This window comes from Nanorana parkeri, unplaced genomic scaffold (genome assembly GCF_000935625.1).
Source record: "Nanorana parkeri isolate BGI_ZX_2015 unplaced genomic scaffold, ASM93562v1 scaffold5, whole genome shotgun sequence".
Classification (NCBI taxonomy): Eukaryota; Metazoa; Chordata; class Amphibia; order Anura; family Dicroglossidae; genus Nanorana; species Nanorana parkeri.
In genome coordinates, this window is record NW_017306273.1 from 129,047 (window position 1) to 156,196 (window position 27,150).

General features: G+C 43.4%; 1 protein-coding gene across 1 annotated transcript in view; it reads right to left on the bottom strand.

Annotated features, from left to right (window-relative positions):
* Positions 1-27,150, bottom strand: part of NPHP4 (nephrocystin 4) — a 203,176-nt gene that overhangs the window by 115,796 nt on the left and 60,230 nt on the right. The window contains exons 8-11 of the mRNA XM_018576510.1: positions 25,275-25,459; positions 23,582-23,702; positions 8,684-8,863; positions 7,614-7,749 (exon numbers count right to left, since the gene is read on the bottom strand). Coding sequence (XP_018432012.1) covers positions 7,614-7,749; positions 8,684-8,863; positions 23,582-23,702; positions 25,275-25,459 — 622 coding nt within the window. The remainder of the gene's footprint in view (positions 1-7,613; positions 7,750-8,683; positions 8,864-23,581; positions 23,703-25,274; positions 25,460-27,150) is intronic.

Consider the following 27,150-nt stretch of genomic DNA (forward strand, 5'->3'; position numbering starts at 1 on the left):
TTTATATCATCTATTTATATTTCTTATTACCAAACTATACAATACAGCCCCATCCACCAACATTGGCGGCTAGCAATTGTACCAAGACAGTATTATACACCGGTATCTGCTTGATGTGCTCCCTCATATTTGGGGTTTTCCACCCCATTTCAAATCTTGTCTTTCCCAGTTGAATGTTAACTTGGATGTTTGTCTTCTATTCTTTTTTTTTGTTCCCGTATCTGTATTATCCCCCCTCCTTTGAAATATCATGCTTGGATTATTTTTTCCCCTCCAGACTTCTTGTGCTGAAGGCACTTATATTTGTCTCATTTCTGTTGCCTTTTGAATAATTTCATTGTCATGTGCTGCCATCTCATGGTCCAAGCGCAGCACTGCGCTCCCATTTCGGATGAGCGCATCACAATATTTACACCTGTAATTCAAAATATAAATGTTATGTCTGCAAGCATACAATTATCTCCTGCAGGCTGATCTATTTTTGCCCAAGCAAACGTTAAAGTCTTCTGTTTTTGTCATTTATTTCCTGCCTGGATGCGTTGTTGATCTTGAGGATTAGCCCACGCAGTGTTTGCTTAGTAGGCCTGATGGGAAACGATAATGTTTTTTTGCCCAATTTTATTTTAAAACATTTTTGAAAGCCCACATGTATAATAATTGATGCTTTGTGTCATGTTTGTATTACAGGTGTAAAATCTTTATTTTACAGACAAAAAAATTCAAATCGGAATGCTTCAATTATACAAGGTTTGAGGTGGCTGGTCCTATTAGGAAAGCCCAGCACTGCCTCTGCACTGGTTGACTGCAGATTAAGAATCCAGATAAGCGCCTTCCATACTAACTCAAATTCTCCTCAGAGTCCCTGAGCCTTTTTATAATAATAACCTTTAAGAGATAGCCTTGCACTTGCCACTTCAGTGTGGAAGCAAGAGAGACATTGAGGAAGTGTGGGAGCGAGAGAGAGACATGGAGGAAGAGTGGGAGAGAAAGAGACATGGAGGAAGAGTGGGAGCGAGGGAGACATGGAGAAGAGTGGGAGCGAGAGAGACATGGAAGAGTGGGAGAGACATGGAGGAAGTGTGAAACCGAGAGAGACATGGAGGAAAAGTGAAAGAGACATGGAGGAAGTGTGAGAGAGAGATATGGAGGAAGTGTGAGAGAGACATGAAGGAAGTGTAAAAGTAAGAGAGAGAAGAAATATGAGCGAGAGATATGGAGGAAGGAAGAGAAAGAGAGAGAGACAGAGATAAATATGAGATAAATATGAGAGAGAGATATGGGGGAAGGGAGAGAGAGAGAGAGAGAGAGAAATATGAGAGAGAGAAGAAATATGAGTGAGAGATATGGGGGAAGAGAGAGAGAGAGAGAGAGAGAGAGAGAGAGAGAGATGGAAGAAATATGAGAGAGAGATATGGGGAAGAGAGAGAGTTAGTTCAGTAGACACTCCAATTTTTCAACAAGAGTAAACGCTTAAAAAGTAGGTTAGTTTATTGACCTTTGGATGACTCTCTGTATTGTGTGCTGGCACCAATCTATATTGTGTGTGTGTAGCAATATCACAAGGTGTGCGAGTTATTAAACCATAAAGGATTTTTCAGTAGGTAATATTCATAAATAGAGAAAAAGAATGCAGAGAAGTAAACTCCGTGAACTTTCGGAAGCCCTGGGGAAGTACGGTGTCAGCAGGTCTCGGGGTTAGCAATATGGAGAAAGTCTCTCACCTAACTCATTTATGGTATGCGCCATTAATACCTTCCCCACAGCGCTGAGACCAATTAGTGAGTCCAGACTGTAAGAATAAGAAGAAACAGGTCTCACACTTACCACCGTAAGTCCACTTAATTGTTACTTATAGAGTACATTCATCACATATTCCATCAGAGGGAATTAGGGAACATTGGTATTATGTGACACAATTATTATTTCAGTGTTTACTTTGTATTTTTTAATGACTGAAATAGTTACATATTTGCCCTTCCATAATTTTGTTATTTCATAAAATGTTGAAATCAGCACCACAGACAGTGCATATGATATACATTCTTACTATTTCTGGACACTGCATTGTCATATACATTTTAGAATTCTTGTCCACTACCATCCTTACCACATGGAGTACATATGCTACCTCCTCTTACTATTCCTGTCCACTACCATCAGCTGCATTGGGAGTATAGTGTATACTGTATGCTACCTCTTCTTACTATTCCTGTCCTGCTCACTACCATCAGTACCATGGACAGTGCATGTACTATCACTTCTTACTATTCTTGTCTACTACCATCAGCACTATGGAGAGTGTATATGCTACTTCTTCCTACTATTCCTGCCCAGTGACATCCTCGCAGAGTACATATTCTATCTCTTCTTACTATTCCTCTCTCTCCCATTACTGTCCACTACTATCAGTACAATACACAGTGCATATCCTGTCTCTCCCATTACTGTCCACTACCATCAGCACCATACACAGTGCATATTCTGTCTCTCCCATTACTGTCCACTACTATCAGTACCATACACATCGCATATTCTGTCTCTCCCATTACTGTCCACTACCATCAGCACCATACACAGTGCATATTCTGGCTCTCCCATTACTGTCCACTACCATCAGCACCATACACAGTGCATATTCTGGCTCTCCCATTACTGTCCACTACCATCAGCACCATACACAGTGCATATTCTGGCTCTCCCATTACTATCCACTACCATCAGCACCATACACAGTGCATATTCTGGCTCTCCCATTACTGTCCACTACCATCAGCACCATACACAGTGCATATTCTGGCTCTCCCATTACTGTCCACTACCATCAGCACCATACACAGTGCATATTCTGTCTCTCCTTACTATTTTTGTCCACTACCATCAGCACCATGGGGAGTACATATCCTACCTTTTCTTACTATCTCTGTCCAGTGCCATTAGTACCATGGACAGTAAACAAGAAAATTCATAATGTTCCAGTCTTCTGTACCATGCACTGTGAATATTAAACAGCTTCCTTATATTCCTTTCAGGTGCCATCAGTACCATGGAGAGAGCATAAGGCACTCATTTTTACTATTCCCTTTGTGTGCTATAGGTACCATAGACAGTGAGTAAGATACCTCTTCTTACTACTCCTGTATTAAGACACTTGCTAATATTTCTGTCCTAAGCTTTATGTAAGTCTGTGAGTTTCTCACCTGTGGCGGCACCTACTTTGTGTACACAAGGACTGCACAATAAGTGTACAGCACACACACAGCACGTAGACGCCGGCTCTTTTTAACCGTATCCCGTTGGCCACGGACACTTTTCTGCTGCCTGCTACCCAACTTTTCCCTTTCCAGGACGCCCAAGATCTTTGACAATCCAAGCAACACCCCTAGCAAAAACGATTATTGTTCACTTTTGTAAATTGGCAAAACCTCCAATTAAAAAGGGAATCAAACTGTTTCTTCATTTTGGGATATTTCTGTTTATGTTTATGTTTATTATCAGTCTTATTTATTAATGGCAAGTCAGAACAAATACTACAATACTACGCATCTCGAGGGTTAGAACTCTTCTTATGGGGTGTAATATAATTATTTTCTTTTCTTAGGCTGGTTGAAAGATGCTTCGGGTGTTGTAACTAGAATATTCTTGAGCTGTTTAACAAATTGAGTGCTCTGACCACTAGGTGAGCATCAAAACGTTTTGGTATACCTAGAAAGTCATCAAGCTGCAAAAAGTCTTTAGACAGACTTCATATTTTTTACACTTCCTCACTCTATCCAAAATGAAGAAAACAATTTGGCTTTAATTTAAGAATAACCTCTCTCCTGTATATTTTGCATTTAAAGCTGAACTCTGGGATAAGCAAGTATTGTCCATGTGTATTCTTCATGAATTTGATGAGCTTTGTATATTTATTCCAGATCTGTGAAGTAATCCAGTGTGGAACTTGGATCTTCCTGTAATAAAGACCGGTCACTGCTGCTTGTGAAAGGTGACTGGTATTGTCTCCACCCCTTCCTGTAGTTTTCTGCAGGCAATCTGTAATGGGTGGAGCCTGCTAGGGCCCTCCCAAAGCTCTGCTCTATGCACAGGCTTTGTACAGCACAGTGATAATTAGTGATGCACCGATACCGGGTTTTAGCTGTTCCCGAATACTGATACCAGAAGTCCCATTAAGGGATGGCCACCCGGCTTCCTGATTAGTCGGGTAGTCGGCTCCCTTCTCCCTTGTCACCAGTTGACAAGGAAGCATGGAACCGGCTTCCTGATTGGCAAGCAATCCGGAAGCCGGGTGGCAAGTCATAACACCCCGCCCGGCTTCCTGAATGGCAAGGAAGCTGGCTCCAAGCTCTCTTGTCACCGGGTGAGGAGGAAGCATAGAGCCGGCTTCATGATTGGCAAGTTTCCTGACCAATCAGGAAGCCGGGTGGCAAGTTATTACACGCCGCCCGACTTCCTGATTGGCCAGGAAGCCGGCTCCATGCTCTCTCCTCACCAGGTGATGAGGGACCATGGAGCCGGCTTCCCGGCCAATCAGGAAGCTGAGCGGCATGTAATGACTCGCTGCTGGCTTCCTTATACCAGAAGTTCCGGTATCGGGATAAGTTTCGGGAGCATTTGGGCGAGTACGAGTACCCGCCCATATACTCGGTAACTGCACCGATACTAGTATTGGTATCGTTGCATACCTAGTGATAATGTCACCACTACAGTTATGAGGTAAAATCTCAATTCACAAATGCATTTAATGCACACAAAGTGGATTTAAATGCTTTATGGCTATTGATAAATATATTTAAATGAAAGTTTTTGTGCCTGGAATCTTAGGTCAGGCCATTATTCACAGCCTCACCCCAACCCCTTTCCTCACACAGGGCCCTCCACCTTGTGACACTATTAGGAGCACCGGTAGATATAAATCCTGCGTAGGCCCTGTACCGGCAGGGAATTCGGAAGAAGATTTTCTGCTGAGAACGGAGGCTCGTTTATATTTATAGTTTGGCAGCACGTAGGCAGCCTTTTGCAGGCTTGCAGTTTATTTTTTTTCTAACCAACATATATTTATCCTTTAAAGAACTATCATACCGTGAAGATGCTCTTATGAGTTGTGGTAGCATTTGACTTTCACAAGTTTCCAGAAAGCTACAAGAGCAATAAATTGTCTATACACCAGCTGACATGACATATCAATTAGACAAATGCACACGGGAACCACGGGTCAGTCTAAAATGAAGGAGCGCCATCTGTTCAATAATGTCGCTATCAAACTTCTAAACTCTCTCCATTAACTCCTGTCTGGAGGATGGAAAATACTGGAGGAAAAGATTGGTATAGGACCAAGTTTGTGCTATAGTGAAAAATCAGAAATCTGTTTCCAAGAACTCTTTTTAATTCTTAAAGTGACATTAAACCCTCAGATTTTTTTAACATAAAAACAATACTGTAATCTGTGCCTTACTGTAATCCATGGTTCTTTCCCTTCTCTTTGCTGCTATTCCTTTTAAATCTGTATCTGTTCTTATGCTGGGCAGAACTTCTGTTTTGCAGCAGACTGCCTTGTCTCAGGTATGGATATATGGTGTCTGTGTATAGGTTTGTATAGGTTTGTAACCTGAGCCAGCACTACAGGAAGAGGCCCTGAGCTGCAAAGAAAAGTTCTCCCCAAGCATGAGAAGACATGAGGATTTAAAAGGAAGAGCAGCAAAGAGAAGGGAAAGAACCATGGATTACAGTAAGGCGCACATTACAGTATTAGTTTATGTTAAAAAATCTGAGGGTTTAATGTCACTTTAACTAAAATCTTTTCTTTGTATGTTCAGTGTTGCTGCAGTTTCATTTTGGGAGGTTCAACTCTGTCTCGTGAACTCTTTTTAAATGGGTAAAAAGCAGTAAGACACAACACCAATGGATGATTCCACTTTTCATACCATATTTAGGGTGTAACATGTAACATGGTGCCATTTCACAGCAGTGACATATGTGGAGGAGGGAGGAGACAGGGAGAAGCCTCCCTGTCCCTCACTTGCTCGTCACTGCTGAGACATCAAGATTGATGGCCTCAGTGGGTTTTTTTTGCTTTCTTTTTTTGATTGGACAGCTTGGACCAATAGCGCTTTGCCATTGGTCCAAACCATCCACAGAGCTCATGCATCTAACACAGAGTAGAGGCTGTGGCAGCTCTTACCTCACCAAGTTAGGTTACACAAGCAGTGGGGAAGCCCGCTGCTGTGTAACCTAACTTAGCTGTCAAAAGCCAGATGCAGCGCTGACTGTAATTAACAGGCAGCGCCCCGTCCATGACAGGTTACACAGCGGGGAGGCTTTCCCTGATTTGTAACCTGCCTCCTCTGACCGCACGTCCCTGCCATACAGCCACGTCATTTATTCACAGATCCCGTGAATGGATGGTGCAGCTGTGTGGGTGAAACCATGCACTGCATGCACCGAATTCAGAAATATACAGAGGCAGAGGGACTTATAGTTCTCGGAATGGCCCTGTGGCTAAGGAAATAGTATGCAGGAGCCTGTGCATTGCACTCACTATTTACTGACCGTGGTTGCAATGCTTTGAGCCTCCAAAGCAAACATATTAATAAATGCAAATTTTTCTGCAACAAGGGTGCATTTATAAAACATTTTAAAAAGTGGAATATGGCTTTAATGCAGAACTCAGGGCAAATTAAATCTTAACCCTTGCAGTGGGGCTACCCCAGCACGGCAAGCTTAAGTGCTTGTTTTGTCTAGGGAGCTAAAATAACAAAATTGAACCACAATCCTGTCAGGCTCCTACACTGCTACCTGCAGCCTGTCTCCTCTTCCGCTCCAGCAATATGTCCTTCGGCGCCCTCACGTCCTATACATATAGGACAATAGCAATATATAGAACATGATAACACACAGGACCTTAGACCACCAGAGCGGGGAGGGATCAAGGCTGAAGGGAGTTGTCTAAGAGCAAGCCAGGATCGCAGCGTGACCTTGAATAACAACTAAAAGTTCCAAAGTCTAACAAGTACCAAATCCAAGTACAAAGCAATGTACAAGACTCATAAAGTAAACAAAAAACGTCCTTTACCTTCCCTGACTGATCCAAATCCTCCTTTGTATGTGTCTCTCATGCTCCTCCTCCCAGACACTGCAGTTCACAGTGCGAGGATTTCAGCAACAGAGGCAGTGCAGCCAATTTAGAAAGCAATGGGCCAAGTGATAATTGACAAGCTAAAGGCCTGTAAATCAGCAGTGATACATATTTTTTCATTCCATTGTAGTGCAAACAGGTACAACCTACATGAGAGTGACAACTGTGCTCTGAATTTAGGAGCAGTGCAGCACTGTTGCCACCCCATCACAGGAAGTTACATTAGGTGGACTTCACTAGCAGGATCAGTGTAATTTTTCTGAGGAACAAAGATGAATCTGTCAGTGTAGATGCTTTTTTAATTAAGTTCTGCAGCACGTTTTTGTTTTAAATGGGAGACCATAGTTCTAATTTAAGAGTGTAAACTCTTCTGGGTCAAAATGCGATGTGCGGCAGAGCTGCATAAATCTCAGAAATGGATGGACAGAAGCACAAATACTTTAATAGCTTTAAAAGTAGGGATGCAATAAATTCCACTTACCATTCCCCAGGGTAACTTTCTTCTTGGACTGGACAAGCTCTTGGGACAGGCTGACCACGGATTCGTTGTCGTCGAGCTGACGTTCAGACCGTAAGCTAAAGTTAAAAAACAAGGTTCCACCTTCCACTTGCTGCACCTGTTTGGACATAAAGAAAGGTTAGGAAAAGACAACCCACAACAGACTTACAGCTGCACAGCAGTATGCTTAAAGGGCAAGTGTTGGGAAAGTAAAATGTACTTTTCCCAATACACAGAGCCGGCGTTTGACACTGCAGCTGTCACATGCCGGCCCTATAGCTTGAGAAGTGAGCGATCACAAACCACTGATCGCTCAGCTCACGGCTTCTCCCTGCAGAGAGTGGTGCCTGTCAGTCATGGCTCCCCATAGGGCTTCACCCTTCCCCTCTCTGTTCCTCCTGTGCTCATTGGAGGGACAGACAGGGGAGGGAGGGGCACAGTTGGCTCTTGCTCTAGAGAGACATAACCAGCTTTCAGTCAGGCAGTGGGGTAGATTCCAACAATTTTGTCGGAATTTTTCCTGGCTGTAGTGCGGCTCTGTGCTATCAGCATACAGTAAGCATGAGTCTGCTATATGCTGAAATTGGATTCGTAAATGTCCTCCTGTGACCCAAAAGAGAACTAAAGCCATAAAAAGGTTTGGCCATAGTTCTCTTATAAAACAGTAACAATACAATGCTTTAAATCTCATTTCCACGTATGAATCACTCCTACTCATTAAGAAAAATTCATTTATTTATTTTTTAGCTAAAAGTTTTCATGTCCTCATCTATTAGGATCCAGCTGATTATTGACTCTGCAGTTAAAGAGAACCAGTCACCCATGTAGCAGGAAAGCGAAGCATATGAAGCCAATGGGGCAAAAAAAAGGTATCTGTGGCTTTGGCCTGCATGGGCAAGGCACAGGTTCACTTTAAGAATGGAGAATCAGATTTTTACAAATGCCTTTTCCTGTCTTGGTTCTCTTTAATAAAACAGAATATCAGCTGTTGTAGAATACCAGCAATGCTTATGTACAAAACCATCAAAACAATTGTTTGCATAATTGTTCACCTCGTCTGAGCTCATGTTGGTTGGGGGAATCTTGTATACCAGATTGTTACTGGGATTTGCTGGTGGTCCACCTTGAAGAGATACAGTCACTTCTGTTGCCCCAGCTCCTAAAAGATGGTTCCAGGAGGCCCAACGTATCATGCGCATGTAGGATGTATTTGGCACTGATGCCAAGGCAACCTATATAAAAAATATGAGAGAGAAAAAACATTTTCTGAGGGCACAGGACAGACAAGGCAATGGTTCAAGTCAGCACACGACCTATTGACTGATAGCTCATCAGCTCTGGCTTATAGCACTGTTATAATCTCACAATACAGACTCTACCACACATCCCGGCATCGGAAAATACATGCGCAATGAAAAGGACGTTTATTTTCCTTGTTTGTAATTTTCTAGACAGATGACAGCAACGGCGTATCTTAGAAAAATACAAATGGAACAACTTCATCCAGGAAAGTCCTAAATTATATTTTGGACAAGTCCTTACACTGGCGGCCTGGCGGGGATGCCATCAATGTCAGCATAATTGGTGATAAAGCAGCGGTGCGGTTCATTATAGGCAGTAGTCATGTATTATGCTGGCGTTTCAATCGTGAAATGAATATGCCGGATCTTATCCGGTAATATTTATATAAGCTTGAGTCATGTAAATGGAAACAATTACTCTTGAGGGTCTGCACTTCGTTTTCCCAGTGCTGTCCTACTATCCATTTTGTACACAGAATTAAAAAAAAAAATGTCACCGGGCCCACTTAGACATCAGGATACTGTAGAAGTGAAGCTCCAGCCAAATATTTTATATTATTTCTGTAGAATGAGCAACGCTGAGAATCTATGTCAGGTTTGTATTAGAGTCTGTGTCCGGGTTGGGAAGATTCTTCTAATTTCCAGTATGGTCAATGAGACAGCAGAAAAAGAACACACAAGGACAGCGCCTTGTTTTCGTAAAATACATTATATAGAAATAAAGTTGTTTAAAATATTACTCACAAAGCCACTGGAACCATGTGCATGTAATAGACCAATTGTCTACATCCCAGAACACAAAGCCACTGGAATCATGTGCATGTAATAGACCAATTGTCTACATCCCAGAACACAAAGCCACTGGAATCATGTGCATGTAATAGACCAATTGTCTACATCCCAGAACACAAAGCCACTGGAATCATGTGCATGTAATAGACCAATTGTCTACATCCCAGAACACAAAGCCACTGTAATCATGTGCATGTAATAGACCAATTGTCTATATCCCGGAACACAAAGCCACTGGAACCATGTGCATGTAATAGACCAATCGTCTACATCCCAGAACACAAAGCCACTGGAATCATGTGCATGTAATAGACCAATTGTCTACATCCCAGAACACAAAGCCACTGGAATCATGTGCATGTAATAGACCAATTGTCTACATCCCAGAACACAAAGCCACTGGAATCATGTGCATGTAATAGACCAATTGTCTATATCCCGGAACACAAAGCCACTGGAACCATGTGCATGTAATAGACAAATTGTCTATATCCCGGAACACAAAGCCACTGGAATCATGTGCATGTAATAGACCAATTGTCTATATCCCGGAACACAAAGCCACTGGAATCATGTGCATGTAATAGACCAATTGTCCACATCTCGGAACACTGAGCCACTGGAATCATGTGCATTTAATAGACCAATTGTCTATATCCCGGAACACAAAACCACTGTAATCATGTGCATGTAATAGACCAAGTGTCCACATCCCGGAAGACAAAGCCACTGGAATCATGTGCATGTAATAGACCAAGTGTCCACATCCACGAAGACAAAGCCACTGGAATCATGTGCATGTAATAGACCAAGTGTCCACATCCCGGAACACAAAGCCACTGGAATCATGTGCAAGTAATAGACCAATTGTCCACATCCCGGAACACAAAGCCACTGGAATCATGTGCAAGTAATAGACCAAGTGTCCACATCCCGGAAGACAAAGCCACTGGAATCATGTGCATGTAATAGACCAAGTGCCCACATTCCAGAACACAAAACCACTGGAACCATGTGCCTGTAATAGTTCAGTTGTCCACATCCTGGAACACAAGGCCACGGCCAAGCCTCATAGGTAAGCCTCAGATAAAGATAAATTTGCATAAGAGTAGTTGACACCACATAACCCGCAGCACCAGATCATTGTAAGGAGCGGTGTCAGATGGTAGTATTGCACACTAATAAGGAGGTATACCACACTGTTACAGGGATGCAACATTTAACCGTAACTAACAGGAAGCACGATAAATGAACCATTGGAAGCATAGTAAAGAAAACTTGTTATCCATCCCTCTTTGCTGATACGTTATACGTTCAAAGGATATTGAGTTCAACAAGCCATTCTTAAATCAGGGGAGAGGAGGTAGAGATCCATTTTCTCACAATAATCCTTCTAGCTGTGAAAAGTGCTCTGTGTACGACAACTTTAGTATGGTGAGATAAGGTTGAGTTATTGAACAGTCCCAAAAGACAGGCCTGAGACCAATTTTCAATGGAGCTATTGAATACAGAGTTAATTACTGTCAATACCTGGTCCCAATATCTAACCAGTTTGAGTCATCTCCACAGAAGATGCATTAGGGAACCTTGATGGAAGCCACATTTTGGACAGGAGAGATCAGTTTTAACGCTCAGATACACTTTAAAGGTCAACTTCCCCCAAAACTGATATAGGTCATATTGTATGTCGTTATTATGTTAGCACTTGTTCACTTTGATTCCAGCTCCCCTTCCTCAGGGAACAATTGTAGTTAGAAGATTATAATCTCCATGCGGTCACCAGTCTGACAGCCACTAACAGTAAACTGTAAAAACCCACACTTTCTTTATTGGGTGTTGAATGCCTTGGCACTCAAAGTTTAATTTCCTGTTACCAGATGTACCGAAATCTTTGCACTGAGAACTACTGATTTTAATGCTGATTGTTCTACTCTTTGCAGCCAATCAGAATCCTTCCTTTGCTGTCAGAATACATTTTACATCATTCATTAATGAATGATGTAAAATGTATTATTCTTTGGATTCTGGTCATGAAACCCATAAAATAAAAGGATCTTTGCCCTAGCTCTGTGCAGCGATAGTCTTACACTGCTTGTCTGGACAACCTCATTATCCGATTCATAAAAGCACAGGCCTGTGCTATCTGTGCTCCTCATCAGTTTGCAATTTCTGCAGTCGGTACATTGTTCTTTACGGTAAACTGTCAGGTGGATTAATAAGAAAGCAGAGGAGCCTATCATTCGCGAAACACAAAGGCAAGTTTTATTAAGCCATGTCTCTGGATCATAGTCGTGTTTGCTGCTCTTTTCATATGCAGTACAGCGTCAGACATATGCCCAAGGAGACAGAGAGACTGGTGGTGACTATTGTGTGTCGCTTCTAAAATTAACACAAAATCAACCTTCATAGCGGATCTCCAGAGTTCTTCTTTCTCTTATTTTTACATCTTTTCCTTTTTCGATTTAGGAAAAGAACATTATATGTTTGTTAGCATAGGCTTTCATCAGAAGGCACAAAAGCCAACCCTTCTTCTATCAGTTCCGCTGATTGGAACTTTATCAAAACATACAAAGCAAAGTTATAGGGAGAAACAAAATATCTCCATTTAAAGGGAAATTTTTCTTTGCCCATGCAGGCCAAAGTAAAAGGTTTATTGGGCTCCGCCAGCATAGACTTGCCTTTCCTTGCTTCTCTGTTGCTCCATTCAGCCATCGGGAAGGGGGGAAACTAAGCCAAGTGTAAGCTCCAAATCGACTTCTCAGAGCTTACACTTGACTATGGACCCCACGTGACAGTGCTGGGCCAGTCAGGAGGATGCCAGTCTTGTCACATCAAGTATGATACACTAGTAAAAAGAACCCCAGTCTGTTTTTATATTAGTCTCCCATAGTTTCCTGCAGAACATGATTCAGACTGGGGAGGAAAGGGTTCTGTTGACCAATCAGGCCTCACTACATTGCACAGTATATAGGGAGATGGCTGATACAGATCACATGGTTCACCCTATTAGTGTATTAATCATCCAATCACAGGTTGGATCGGTTCTCTACCAAGCTGTGCTGCTCAAAAGTATTTGGAATCCCTACAATTAACCTTTCTTATTTGCTCCCTTTTGGTCTGTTAAATATACCTTTTACTTTGTTTTGTTATATCTGTTCAATAAATACCTGCTGATCCTGCCAAAAACCTTGTGAGCCAATACCTTCCTGTGCCCTCCCTGTGTTGATTGTTAGCAAAGCCACAATCCGATGCTGTCCCCTCCAGTAATTACTTTCCATCATTAGATATCCTCAGTCTTCCAAATTGAATGACACCCAGGGGTTGATGTATAAAAATTCCACCTATTGTACAGCTAAGCGAATGCCCTACGTGTGGCATTCCTGCCACTGGATGCAGCAGAGGAGCATAAGAATTTCCTACGCTCCTTGGCTTTCAGAATGGCATGTATACGGCATTCGCTCAGCTATACGCTGGGCAGATTGTTTATACGCCCCCAAGTGAGGGCATCCTGCAAGTGCAAGGCGTCCTTGACATGCCAACTTAGGTGGCATCATCATGGCTCCCTACACTCGCAGTGTAATGGTGCTGAAAGAAGAGCCGACCGCTCCGGGGTGGGGTGGAAAGGGCGAATAGAAACAGATAAGGATGAAGACATTTGAAAAAGGTGGGTATAAATGAAAAGAATAAAGTTTAGTCGGGGGGCTTCCAGTTTGGGGAGCACTGGGGGGTGGGGGGATACAAACTTAGGCATTATGGTAAGCTGAAGAGCTTTTCTCCTTTAAAGCTGGCCATACACTACTAACAGATTCCTCCTTCTACATTGCAGGCACCACCTGTATTCTGACAGGTGGCTCCTGCAGTGACTGAACAGTGGCTGCAGCTGACTGAACAGGCTCCTTTGACAAAACTCGGTGGGTGTGTCGACGGGACCACACACTACTCGAATCACAGCATTTGCAGAACTCAGCCAACATTAAAGTAAAAAGAAAATATTCCCTCCCCCCCAATGTTAATGTCAGCACTTACCTTAAATTATGTCTCTTATTCCGATCTTCTTCTTTCCTGATGTTTTCATCTGTCCCTCCAGCGGTGCAGCGGCTCTCCGATCCAGCGCTGACTGCTCTATCCCTCCGATCCAGCGGTGTCTGCACGCAGGTGCACGCGTCCATAGACTTACCTTGCGTCTCTGCTCGTCCCCCGGCCGAGAATCCGAACTGCGCATGCGCCCGCCCCTAGATCCTTTGCGGCCACACGAGCAGTTCCTGATTCTCGGCACTGGAGCGCGCAGAGATAACGAGGTAAGTTTAAACCTCTGTTAAAGCGTTTTTGTTTTTTTTTTACTTTTTGCCTATATCTACTGCTTGCTAGCAGTAGATATAGGCAAAAAATACGGAGGGTTTAAAAACCCCTTTAAAGCAGTGTATGGCCAGCTTTAGTACAGCTGCAGTGCTCCCGCTGGGTGGTACTGGCAATTTACTGACTTGTTTCTTGAAACTTTGTCTCAGCTTGACTTTTATAGTGGAGAACTTTTCTTTTTTTATTTCCACTGAAGAGATTTATTTTCGGTACACCGTACATGTTCATCAGTCCGCTGTAAATTCTTGCGGCCGAGGGAAGTGACACACGGTGTCACAATGCTCCCTTTCCCAGTCACTGCTGTGTTTAATGGATTAGTCACTGCATGATATTTAGGTCTCTGGTGAACACAAGGCCCCGTGGGTTATGATTAGGGTTTAAATATGGACTCTCAGCTTTGGAATCGGGAGGCTGGCAATGAAAGGGGCTTTGTGTATGTCCTTCCAAGCTTCAGACATTATTTATTCCGATATTGTATCTTTGTCACGTGTATGATCAATCAAAGATCAATGTTTCAAAGGCCAATAAATATTTAGAAATGAGCAAAACACTATAAATATGCTATTTTCGAAGTGAATTCATGGTTAGCCGGCACCGAGGTGTGAACTGTAATGACCCAGCTGTGCATGAAATGAAACATTTTCATACGGCTTGGTGGGAAGCCAAATGGAAATGATGTGTTGGGATTGAGTAACTTCGATTTCAGATGTGACTCAATTAAATTTCACTCCCCATGTTAATCAGAAGACGCCTAAATTAAAGGATAGGTGCACCTTTCTGATGAAAATAAAAATGAACTGTTGTGTTGCTTCTTATTCCCGGTTAATTCAATAATAGCAACTTACATAGTATTTGAGGTTGAATAAAGACATTAGTCTATCAAGTCCAACCTATTAGGATCTCATTCTAGGAGTACCTGTACCCTAAAAAAAAAAGCTTCTGGCAGTTTAAATTGCTTTTACCTGGGTCAGAGTTTCTTGGCTACTTAAGGGTTAAAATGTATACTTGCTTCTCCATCTTTGTGATTGAATAATTAAAAGACTTTTTCAGCTTTTTCACCCATTTAGGGCCCATTCACACCAATTGTGGTGCATTCCAGAGTGGCAGCTGCTAGAACCCACCGTAATCGCTCACAAAACTTTCCCCTTCATTCTGGGGCGGGAGGGGGAGTGGGAGGGAGGCGGTGCATTAAAGTCAATCGGACCGCAGCCTAATACCCCCTCCATGGTGCGATCGGACGTGTGGCAAAACATTGCTTGCGTTCCTGTCCAGTGCAAACGCAAAACAATAGAGCATGCCGCATTTTTTGCATTTGCAGTGGACCGGAACACAGGCAGTTTTGCCAAACGTCCGATAGCACTGCCGGCAGGAGAGGGCGTGTGCCTGCGGTGCCATTGACTTCACTGCACTGCCCCCTCCCGCTCCAGAACGAAGGGGGAACTTCTGTGAGCAATTGCAATGTGTTCCAGCAGCTGCAGCTGTGGAACACACAGCAATTGGTGTGAATGGGCCCTTAGTCTGCCATCAAATCAATATGTGTCTACATTCTAAGCTTTTCCCTTCACTGTCCAATCATGGGGTGTGTGGGGGTGTGGGGGTGTGGGAGCAGGGACAAGACCTGCAAGTGTTGCTGAACTGCAGCGGAGAAAATTCAGGTCTCCTGTTCTGCCAGAGTTGTGAAAATCTTACAGCTCGATGGGCGGCAATGCAAATCCTTTGGCAGGTAAAACACCCCCCATATATGTATTTCACCTGTGTATACAACTGTTTGCAAGGAATTCAGTTTTAACTTATAGGATCTGACCTGCAGAATTCAACCTCCTATGCTGGTCCATCTGCTTGCTTGTTAAATGCTGGGGAATACGTTCTTGACACTCATTGGACCTGAGAAAGCCACCACTTGTTATACAAGGATCTAAATAAATGAGAACCTTCATAGAAAAATGGCAGCAATGCTCAGAGCCTCTTTAACTAGCTTCATACACAGTGGCTGCTCGATAAAAAGTACAGGACTACTGAGAGTCTTTTCACCCAGCTATAAAAAGTGGCTGCTTGATACGAAGTATAGGAGTGCTGAGAGCCTTTTCACCCAGCTATGTAAAGGATGTGGCTGCTGGATACAAAGTACAGGAGTGCCTAGGGCCTTTTCACCCGGCTATGTAAAGGATGTGGCTGCTGGATACAAAGTACAGGAGTGCTGAGGGCCTTTTCACCCGGCTATGTAAAGGATGTGGCTGCTGGATACAAAGTACAGGAGTGCCGAGGGCCTTTTAACCCGCCTATGTAAAGGATGTGGCTGCTGGATACAAAGTACAGGAGTGCCGAGGGCCTTTTCACCCGGCTATGTAAAGGATGTGGCTGCTGGATACAAAGTACAGGAGTGCCGAGGGCCTTTTCACCCAGCTATGTAAAGGAAATGCCTGTTGAATACAAAGTACAGGAGTGCTGAGAGACTTTTCACCCAGCTATACATAGTTGTTGCTGATACAAATAACAGCAGTGCCGGGAACCTATTTCACCCTACAATACAAAGTTGCTGTTTGATACAAAGTACAGGAACGCTGAGAGACTTTTTTTTAACCTAAATATGTAAAGGAAGTGGCTACTTGTTACAAAGTACAGGGGTGCGGAGAGCTTTTTTTCACCCAGCTATACAAAGTGGCTGCTTGGTACAAAGTACTGCACAGGAGAGCCGAGAACCTTTTTTCATCCAGCTATGTAAAGGATGTGGCTGCCGGATACAAAGTACAGGAGTGCTGAGAGCCTTTTTAACCCAGCTATACAAAGTGGCTGCTTGTTACAAAGTACAGGAGTGCTGAGAGCCTTTTTTTTTTGTAAAAGAAACGGTTGCTCAAAGAAACAAAACACTGAAAAGCCGCACATGTAGCCGGTCATCACAGATGATTTGCAAACAAATACTTTTATAATGTAACAAAGTGAAAGAATAACATATTTCTGTTGTTGAAAGTGACAAACGGTAATTATTTATGAACAGAGCAGATCTGCAGCCGAGACTCGTGTGGGCCGCACAGAGAACAGTGTGGCATCAGTGAGGAAGATTTCAGCGGAGCGCTTAAATATTTATACGACATTCCGAACTCCGGGAGAAAACGTCCAAATGAATTGGCTGACAGATGTCTAATAAGAGTCCACCGGGGAGGAGGAACTTCTATAACAGATCTCTAATATCATTCATATTTATAGAGGTGAAACCGCCTTAAGCATGTCAGGCTCATATGAATATAAGTGTCAGCTCATTGTTAGGCCCAGCTTGTCTCCTTATCCTGGAACTCAAATGTTTACAAAGATTACATGTAAAGTGCAAAAGAGGAAGTTTTAATTTAAGGTAAATGCAGAGGCCGGGTGTCACCCGGAGCGGTTACCGGGTGACACCCCGCTGTGACGTCATCGTGCATGCGCGGCGATCTTTTTGATACCTGCCGGCGGACATCTTGGTTATGGATGCCGGCAGAGAGAGGAGAGGACAGTTACCCAGCGGGATGAGTCAGTCATGTTGGTGTCACCCCTCCAATGGTGTCCGTATGCCCATCACACTCAGAACCGCTGCTCCATCAGGAAAGAGGTGAGTGCATCAGGTGTCAACGGGTGGCTTCCGTTAAAGTATACAAGTAAAAAGATAGACATTCCAAGGCAAATCCAGTAGGTCTGTTTATTCACGTACTTGCTGCATATTCAAAGACACTAAACACAACGTTTCGGGGTCTCACAGGATCCCCTTCATCAGGCAAGCAAGTGTCGCACCCCCTTGGGACACCACTGGGTAAATGTATATTAACTACTTGCTGACCAGGGTGTTAAACCCTCTTCCTGGCCAGGCCATTTTTCAGTATTCAGCGCTGCGGTACTTTGACTGATGTTTATTCCGTCATGCAACACTGTACCGAAATGAATTTCATACCATGTTTTGGGGACACATAGAGCTTTCTTTTGGTGGTATTTAATCACCACTGGGGGGGGGGTATTTTTTAATATACTATAATGAAAAGAGTACCGACAATTTTGAAAAAAAAACTGTTTTCCTTTCATTATGTTATCAAACATTTATCAGCACCCAATTTTCTGGTAAAATATAAAAGACGGGATCACGTTGGGTAAATAGACACCAAACACATCAAGCCTTAAAATTGCGCCTGCCCGTGAAATCGCAAAAAAACTACCATACCACAAATTGGAAATAGGTGACGCTTTAAAAGCTTTTACTGCTCATCAGTTTAGTGTTATTAGTGATTAATGGCTCTGACGTTCACGGCGAAATGTAACAAGTGGGACACAATCATCGTTTATACACATAGGCGCACCCAACCCCTACCAACAGTGACTCAGCAGCTCAGCTCACTCTGCTACACACCCCCCTTCCCCCAGAAGCGTTTCAGCCCTTTAACTTCTAATATAAACCCAGGGCAGGAAATCTGGGAGAAGGAAGCAGGAGGAGCTGAGCTGCTGAGAGAACAAACTTGAACCACTTCAGTGCTTCTACTGTGAATTTTAAGGATGAATTGCCTGCAGCTACAGCAGTCAGTGATGGCTTGTTGTAAAGCTCATGTTCTGCTTGTTATGCATATTAAAATACTTGAATGTTCAAGGCTGCCATAGGATCACTTTAAATCCAAGAGGAAAAACAAGCATAGTAGAAGCATCAGCTTAAAAAGTTTTACACCGAGCATGTAGTTCTCTGTGTGAGCAATTAGTTAATACAATCCCTCATCCTGAAAGTCCTTTCCAGACTGTATTGGCCACATGGTCTCCCAGCACATTCCCTCTGCTGCACATCAATCAAAGGCTCCCCGCACACATCTAACATTATGAACTGATGCACAGACATATCCTGGTTCCTATGGGTTTATCTCACTTATGAAATCAAAGAAGACGAGTCCTTAGTTGCTGGGTGCCGCTCTGTCAGTGGTTTCTCATCTCTCAGGATCATGCCGTCTGCAGCCTCTGCCAGAATCAATGTATCTGCCGCCTCTACAGCTGGATCAGCAGTCAGTACAAACCTGACTTCCAGGGTGGAAGGAGCAGCAGAGAAAGTTAATAATGCCAAGCAAGGCATCCTATACAGAGAAAGGGGCAAGGCTCTGGTATAGGGTAGAGACACAGAAAGGAGGGACATTGCAATGATACCCAGCCTAGGGGACATACAAGAATCTCAATTCAAAGAGACAAAGACAATGACATATCAGCCAGGAAGAAGGTAAGTGACAATAGCACCACAGGCAACCACGTGTCAATGTGGTGAGGACAGAATGTGCAATGATGGTGACAGTGGCAGAATGCCATTTAACTCTTTAGTGATCCTGGTTATAAAGACAAAAGAACTCTAACTAAAGATAACATTATTCATTTTAAAGCCTTAAGATGGACATGCATATAAACATGTGATTAGATTTCCCTATCCACATCAAACGACATTGATGTATGAATCACCCCTGCTGGCTCCTGTATTCTGACAGCCGACAATCTCACCCGCAGCTTTTAGAATACCCGGAGAGTGACAGCAGCTATATGGCTGCTGTCACCGTTTGGCAGACTTTTTTCTCCCGGGGTGAGACTTTTTTCTCCGGGGGTGTTTGCAGGGCCACCCATGGCTCAATTTCCAGTCAATTCACAGGAATCTGACAAAATTAGTGCCATATATCATGCCAGCTTTACTTTGGCCATTTTGTTTTCTAGTTTTGGATAAATTGGTGGATCTATAAGAGTTTAATTTCTTTGTGTGACCTCAATAGGTAGATTTTGCCTCCCGTGACACCAGAAGAAGACATGGGGGGGGGGGGGGGTCACTATAAACAAAACAGGCAGGCAGGTTTGCAGAAGGAGGTTTAATCCTTGAATGAGGCACTGGTTGAGGTTTGGTTTAATTCTTACATCAGGTATGTTTGAGGTTTGCCAAAGGAAGTTTCATCCTTGAACCAGGCACTAGTTGAGGTTTGCCGAAGGAGGTTTCATTCATACACCACGCACTGGTTGAGATGTATGCCCCAGAAATACAAGTGTGTTCCCAATAACGGCATAGATGCCAATAAAAAGGTTGAGAAGCAATGGGTTAGAGACGCTGGATCCAAAGTCTTTTGCAGTATAGAGTGCAAGTAATCAAGTTAGGCAGCACTCATTCATAAAGAGCCCTCTGGGAGGTGCTTTGACAAAACCCAAGCGATTTAGAAGAGGAGTTCCACACCTATGACTGAACCATTGAATAACTTTATTTCATCAAAGAAGCTACCACAAGGATATAAACAAATATGCAGCGTTCTCTTCTAAATATCCACACTGATTTTATTATGAACTCTTGTAACATAATAGTCACATTATACTCATATAATCTCTATGTCCCTCTGCTCTCTCCTCCTATTAGCATGCTTTTGGTCAGCATATGAACTGATTGACTCTTTGTGCTTCTTCTTCCCTCACACTCCAGCCCTGGTGTTCAGGGACTGCAAGAGACTGACACCAGGTCAAATTCAGCTACTTAGCTGTTTGAAAAATATATTTAATGATGTATTAATGATAACAGCAGCTGCATTCAATTGTGTCTTTTATATCTGCCTCGAGTTCAGCTTTAAGCAGAACACTGATGAAATGCAGCTCACACAGAAGACATCCGCTTATCACGTAATATTTGTTCATCTGGTATTTGCAAGGAAACGAGAGAGCGGGGATACAAACAACATGCTAAAACGTGTCTGATAAGTGATCATCAGCATCCGCTGTCACGTTGCACGATTCCCCCACAAGCTGAGATCGCACATGACGGCGTGTTATATTGTTCTACATCAAAGAGCTTTTTACAGAATTGTAGAATACTAGAATACTAGAATAATCTAGGCCAAAGAGGAGAGACTGATGTCACTTAATGAGTCCCTATCACATAATACAACCAGGAAAAGACGAAACAAAATACTGACCTCTCCTGCTGCCTCCACTGCTAAATGGCAATGCTGTGAAATGGTCCCCCCAAAGTCGTCTGGGAAACAAAAACTTCTGGAGTGTCCATTGCAATGATCCCAAGTGGCTCTTAATTAATTAATGTATTTATTACGGGTATTTATATAGCGCCAACAATTTACACAGCACTTTACATAGTTGCACATTCACATCAGTCCCTACCCTCAAGGAGCATACAATCTAAGGTCGCTATCTCACATACATACATAGAGGGCCAACTTAGAGAGGAGCCAATTAACCTACCAGCATGTCTTTGGAGTGTGGGAGGAAACCGGAGTACCCGGAGGAAGCCCACACAAGCACAGGGAGAACATGCAAACTCCTTGCAGATATAGTGACCTGGCCGGGATTGGAACCGGGGACCCGGTTGCAAGGCAGAAGTGCTAAACACTACGCCACTGTGCTGCCCATATGGTGCATGCTGGACTCCATGTCACTGCCGGAGAGAGTAATGACATGGAGGAGGTATTCAGTCTTTTCGTTGCTTAAAGTACAATTAAACCTTCGGGGGTTTTTGCATATATCTACTGCTAGCAAGCAGTAGATATATGCAAAAACATAAAAAATAATAAAATACCAAATAGGTACAAACTTACCTCCGTCTCCTCCGCTCGCTTCCATCTGAAGATCTTCGAGTGGCCGTGAAGGATCATAGGGCTCAGGGGTGGGTAACTCCCTCTTTCCAGCTGTGCTTTAACTACAAATCCCGACATAACCTCTGTAGACATGCGTGTAACTGTCAGTCTTACAATGCCTTATGGTATGTGTAGTTCCACAACAGCTGAAAGGCCGGAGTTGCCCACCCCTGCTCTAGCTGCTACACCTATATGCCCCACTTGTATTCTCTATCATTATCAATACATTTATAGAGTAGAAGTTTATGGTTTGCAAGCTGCTGTTATAAATTTCTCACTAAAAGCTCCATTTTAACTGTTTCAGAGCCCTCGAGTTTATTGACAGCACCACGATCCTTTCAGATTTAAAATGTCACAATGAACAACACTGTAAAAAGCAAAAGCAATTTTATTTCCCTTAAAAAAAATGTATTGTAAAAAACACACACACACACACACAGAAAGCACAAACAGAAGAGTATTTTTCTTGCCTTTTCGTTAAATAACGTGCTTCAAAATTTTGAGGAGCGGCAACATTTATTGAAAGCCAGACTGAGAAATCGTACCGGAGCCGGGAAGAAAAGAGCGGAATATAATCAACGCCTTGCATTCTTGCAGATACTGAGGGGGAATAATAGGAGTGGGGTGATTGAAAACTACTTGTGTGTAAAGTGCAGAAAATGCCATCAAACAAATCAGAACCCCCACTGATATGAAGTGCCCACCTTATCTCCGCCAACAGATGGGAGGCGGCAGAAACTGGAACTCTGCATGCGGCGATAATTCACGCACACGCACTCTTCATGCCATCAGAAAGGGAACCTAAAGAAGAACTCTAAGCAATGCTTGCATCTATGATGGCAATATATCATAACCCCCATTTATTTTCAGGCTTTCAACAATTTCTGCTAATCTATCGAACACATTATGTTTTATTCATCTGTAATGTTGGGGAGCTCACAGAACACTTGCATATAGTTTTTCCATCAAACAAAAGTCTTTGTTATTTTTACAAAGGCAGACAACCAAGTAAGTCCAACATAAAATAGCTTGTCTTCAGCATAACAACATATATTGTCTCACCAATTCTCCAGTTGTCCCACACACCACACCTGGCTCCCCTCTGACTTCTGGGTGGAGTCCTCCTGACTCCAAACACCTCTGTTCCTCTTCCCAGCTGGAGCCCAGAGCATTAAGGTGCCCATACACCTTACGATTATCGTATGCGATCAACTTATCGTACGACAATCGGAAGGTGTATGGGGAGTGTGCAACCGCCGGTACTGTACAATCGTACGACTTTTGTCTTTCCTGCATGTTCGGAAACGTCAGTCAATCGTACGATTGTCGCAAGGTTGGTGGAGTTTCCGTACGTCAAAAGTCGTACGATTAAAACTCCTCGTGCGCAAACGAAAATATGTGCGGTCGATTACCGCAATTCGCCCAGGTGTTTTTTTTAACTACCGCTGATTGAACCTTGCGATATTCGGGAGAAGGATGGGGACACCGTACGACAATCATGCGACGGTTCGATCATCGGATGAAAAGTTTTGTACGATAATCGTAAGTTGTATGGGCAGCTTTAGTCAGCACCCTTTCCATAAGGGCTATGCACAGGTGTGCAATCATTAGGTGCTGGCCCCTACTAAACCACGGACCCAGGAATGGAGATTTCATCCCTCCCAGTTCTCTTTGAAATCTCCCAGTTCCAGGATCCCATGCCAAATCCAGAGAGAACTGCAAAGCCAGTTCTTTCCCAGCTAAAGAATTTGTTTCCTGGAACCACTCAGTCCCTCTGGCTAAGAGTCCTGGGTGACTACAACCCCCAGTTCTACCGCGGGATTGCCACACAATACCAGGCATCAAACATAGGAGCGAAATCTGTGAACTGATAAAAGGGGGGATGCAATATATTTGATGGTACCTTGCCGCCGACACCACTAGGTACGCAGAAGACATACTCCAGCAGGAAGACGATGGCAAATCTTGGGTCATTGACCATTTCAGGCAGGCGTATGCGGCTCCTTAGTACCAGAGCTGTAGAACTGTGGGAGGAAAAAAAAACAGTTTGTTCAGCTGGCTGGTGATTTTAGATTTGTCTGCACTGTGCTAAAGAAAAACATCCAGCATTATCCACACAATTGGAAGTTCATTCATAATACTTACACCTGGTGTTATCAAAGATTGTGACTGGGTTGGAATGTGTGACCGGTCACGTGGTTACAAATTTTAAAGTAATCACGCCCATTTTTTCTGCGGTAAAATATGTGGCTGGCAAAAGGTGAAGAATTCCAACGCTTTCGCAGCTGTTCCAGGGCAGATCGGCATCGCAGATGAAATCTCACTTCTATCCGACTTTGTGAAATGTTGTATCGCACTCACAAAGTCGGATAGAAGTGAGATTTATGGACCGATCGGTTCTCCTGCACATACCATCTGCGATGCCGATCTGCCCTGGAACAGCGGAGAAAGCGTTGGAATTCTACACCTTTTGCCGGTCACATATTCCACCGCCAAAAAAGTGGGCGTGATTACGTTAAAATGTGTGACCACGTCAGTGGTCACACATTCTAACGCAGTCACAAACTTTGATAGAACACCGGCATACGCTGTTTGCATGGCACTAGCACCCCTAGATGGCGCTGACGAGTATAGGAATTTATTATACTCGTCAGGGCCATGTAGGGGTGCTAGTACCATGCAAACAGCATCTGCCTGGGCAGAACTTTGAGCAAGGAAACCCATAATCTACACCTCATATCAATCTCAGTGAGATTTAAAGTTCTGTTAAACTCTCAAACTTTTTTCAATAATGAATTCAGATCAAACAAATACACATCACCCAGCAAAGTATTTATTTTTATATTTTTTGCAGCCATCATGTTTCAAACAGCTCCAACTCTCTCATCTCTGCTTCTCTGAACTTACTGTCTCTTACAAGATTACAAACGACAGCACAATCTGCAGCAGCTATCCATTTACTAGCAAATCTCACTCCAGTTCCAATGAGACTATTAGTCAGAACCAGCAGTGCCTTACACAATCTCATACTGCAGATATATAGCTACTAGGCTTCAGGCACAGGAAGGGTGCTGCTATTTTTCAGGAGGAACTTAACACAAAAATCAAATCTTTCATTTCTTAACATTTCTAGATGACATAGCAAATCTTCACATTTTGAATTCAAGTTCACTTTAGTGTTATAGAAATTATAACAATAGGATGTGGAACACCCACACAGCTGGGCAGGAACACCCAAAACAGAGACAGACAGGAACCGAGTTGGAATTATGGCAGGAAGATGTCCCTAGACATATAAGAAGCCAGGGGCTATCAATCAGTCACTTTTGTGGTCCACTATTGGTTATTCTGCCAGAATAGAATAGATTTGGCAGTCTACAGTAATCTACAATGGACATACAGCCAATACAATGCTTTATGTGAAAGTATGTAAATGTGACTTTCTACCATTTCACTCCAGAAGTTCAAATGTTTTCCATGCATTTTATTTTAATAAACTCAAAAACATCAGGCTTTCATCGGACATGGATAATATGTTGGATTGCTAAGATAATATCTCCTAGAGCAGACAAAGATCTCTAACTGATCGGACTTACCTTAGTGTCTGACTGCTGGTCTGTTTTTTTCTCAGGCTAGAGACGGTATGTCCCTTTATGGTTCGGTTCTCCGGTGTTACCACCACAACCTGAGACGGCTGCACAAAGCACCAGCCATTGTGAACACCAATGTGTAATCTCCGCTCTTGGATTGAAACAGGAGTCCCGCCGGCAATGGGGCTCCCCTAGAAAGTGAGAGAGGAAAAAAAGGGGGAGGAGGCAGAGAAAGAGACAGAAAGGCATGGAGGAAGTATGAGTGTGAGTGGAAGAGACATGGAAGTGTGAGAGCGCAAGAGGCATGAAGGAGTGAGGGAGAGGGACATGGAAGAGTGAGAGAGACATGGAGGAAGAGGGAGAGCAAGAGAGTAAGAGGGAGAGAGACATGGAGGAAGTGTGAGAGCGCGAGAGACGTGTAGGAAGTGAGAGAGCGAAAGAGACATGAAGGAAGTATGAGTGTGAGTGAAAGAGACACGGAGGAAGCGTGAAGGCGAAAGAGACACGGAGGTAGCGTGAAGGCGAAAGAGACATGAAGGAAGAGTCAGAGAGAGGGACATGGAGGAAGAGTAAGACAGACATGGAGGAAGAGTGAGAGCGAGAGAGACATGGAGAAAGTGTGAGAGAGAGAGACATGGAGAAAGAGGGAGGGCAAGAGACACATAGAGGAAGAGTGAGAGGGAGAGAGACATGAAGTGTGTAAGAGTGAAAGAGACACAGAGGAAGAGGGAGAGTGAGAGACATGAAGGAAGTGTGAAGGCAAAAGAGACACGGAGGAAGTGTAAGAGCAAAAGAGACATGACAAAAGGGTGAATGCGAAAGAGACACAGAGGAGGTGTGAAAGCAAGAGAAACATGGAGGAAGAGTGAGAGCGCGAGAGACACATAGGAAGTGAGAGAACGAGAGACATGAAGGAAGTATGAGTGTGTGTGAAAGAGACAAGGAGATAGTGTGAGAGCAAAAGAGACACGGAGGAAGCGTGAGAGCGAAAAAGACATGAAGGAAGAGTCAGAGAGAGGGACATGGAGGAAGAGTAAGAGACACATAGAGGAAGATTGAGAGGGAGAGAGACATGGAGAAAGTGTGAGAGAGAGAGACATGGAGAAAGAGGAAGGGCAAGAGACACATAGAGGAAGAGTGAGAGAGACATGGAGGAAGAGGGAAAGTGAGAGAGACATGAAGGAAGTGTGAATGTGAAAGAGACACGGAGGAGGCGCAAGAGAGACATGAATGAAGAGTGAGAGCGAGGCAGACATGGAGGAGGGGTTAAAAAAAGAGAGGCATGGAGGAAGAGTGGGAGAGACATGGAGGAGGTGTGAGAGCAAGAGAGACATGGAGGAAGAATGAGAACGAGAGAGAAAGAGAGAAAGAGAGAGACATGGAGGATGTGAGAGTTTCATAAAGGAAAAGAGAGAAATGATGAGATAAAGAAAGAAGGAGATGGAAAAATGATGGATGACGTGAGAGAGACAGAGGGAGAGAAAACTATTAATAATTTGCCACAACATGAGTGTGTAATATCTACAGTACAACAGCCAGGCAAGCAGCATTTTCAGGAGAGGACAGCAATGGTAGACCTGGACTCCTAGCAGGTCAGGGTTAGCATTCCTTTAACCTATTCATGCCCAAATTTTGTATTTGCACTTGATTTAAAAAAACACAGCTCTGCCAAAAAGATTAGTCAGACAGAATGTTATCCCTGAACTGGTTCTGGCTTCTAAGATGCTATAGTAACAGCTTTGGATGAGAATCAGACGAGGCAGAATTGTGAAAACACCTCACGTAGCTCGTCAGGGTACATATGTTCATGTCTGATTTTAACATCAGATAATGTTAAGCCTGGATGTCGTCTTTTTATTTATATAGTGTACAAAGCCAGCAA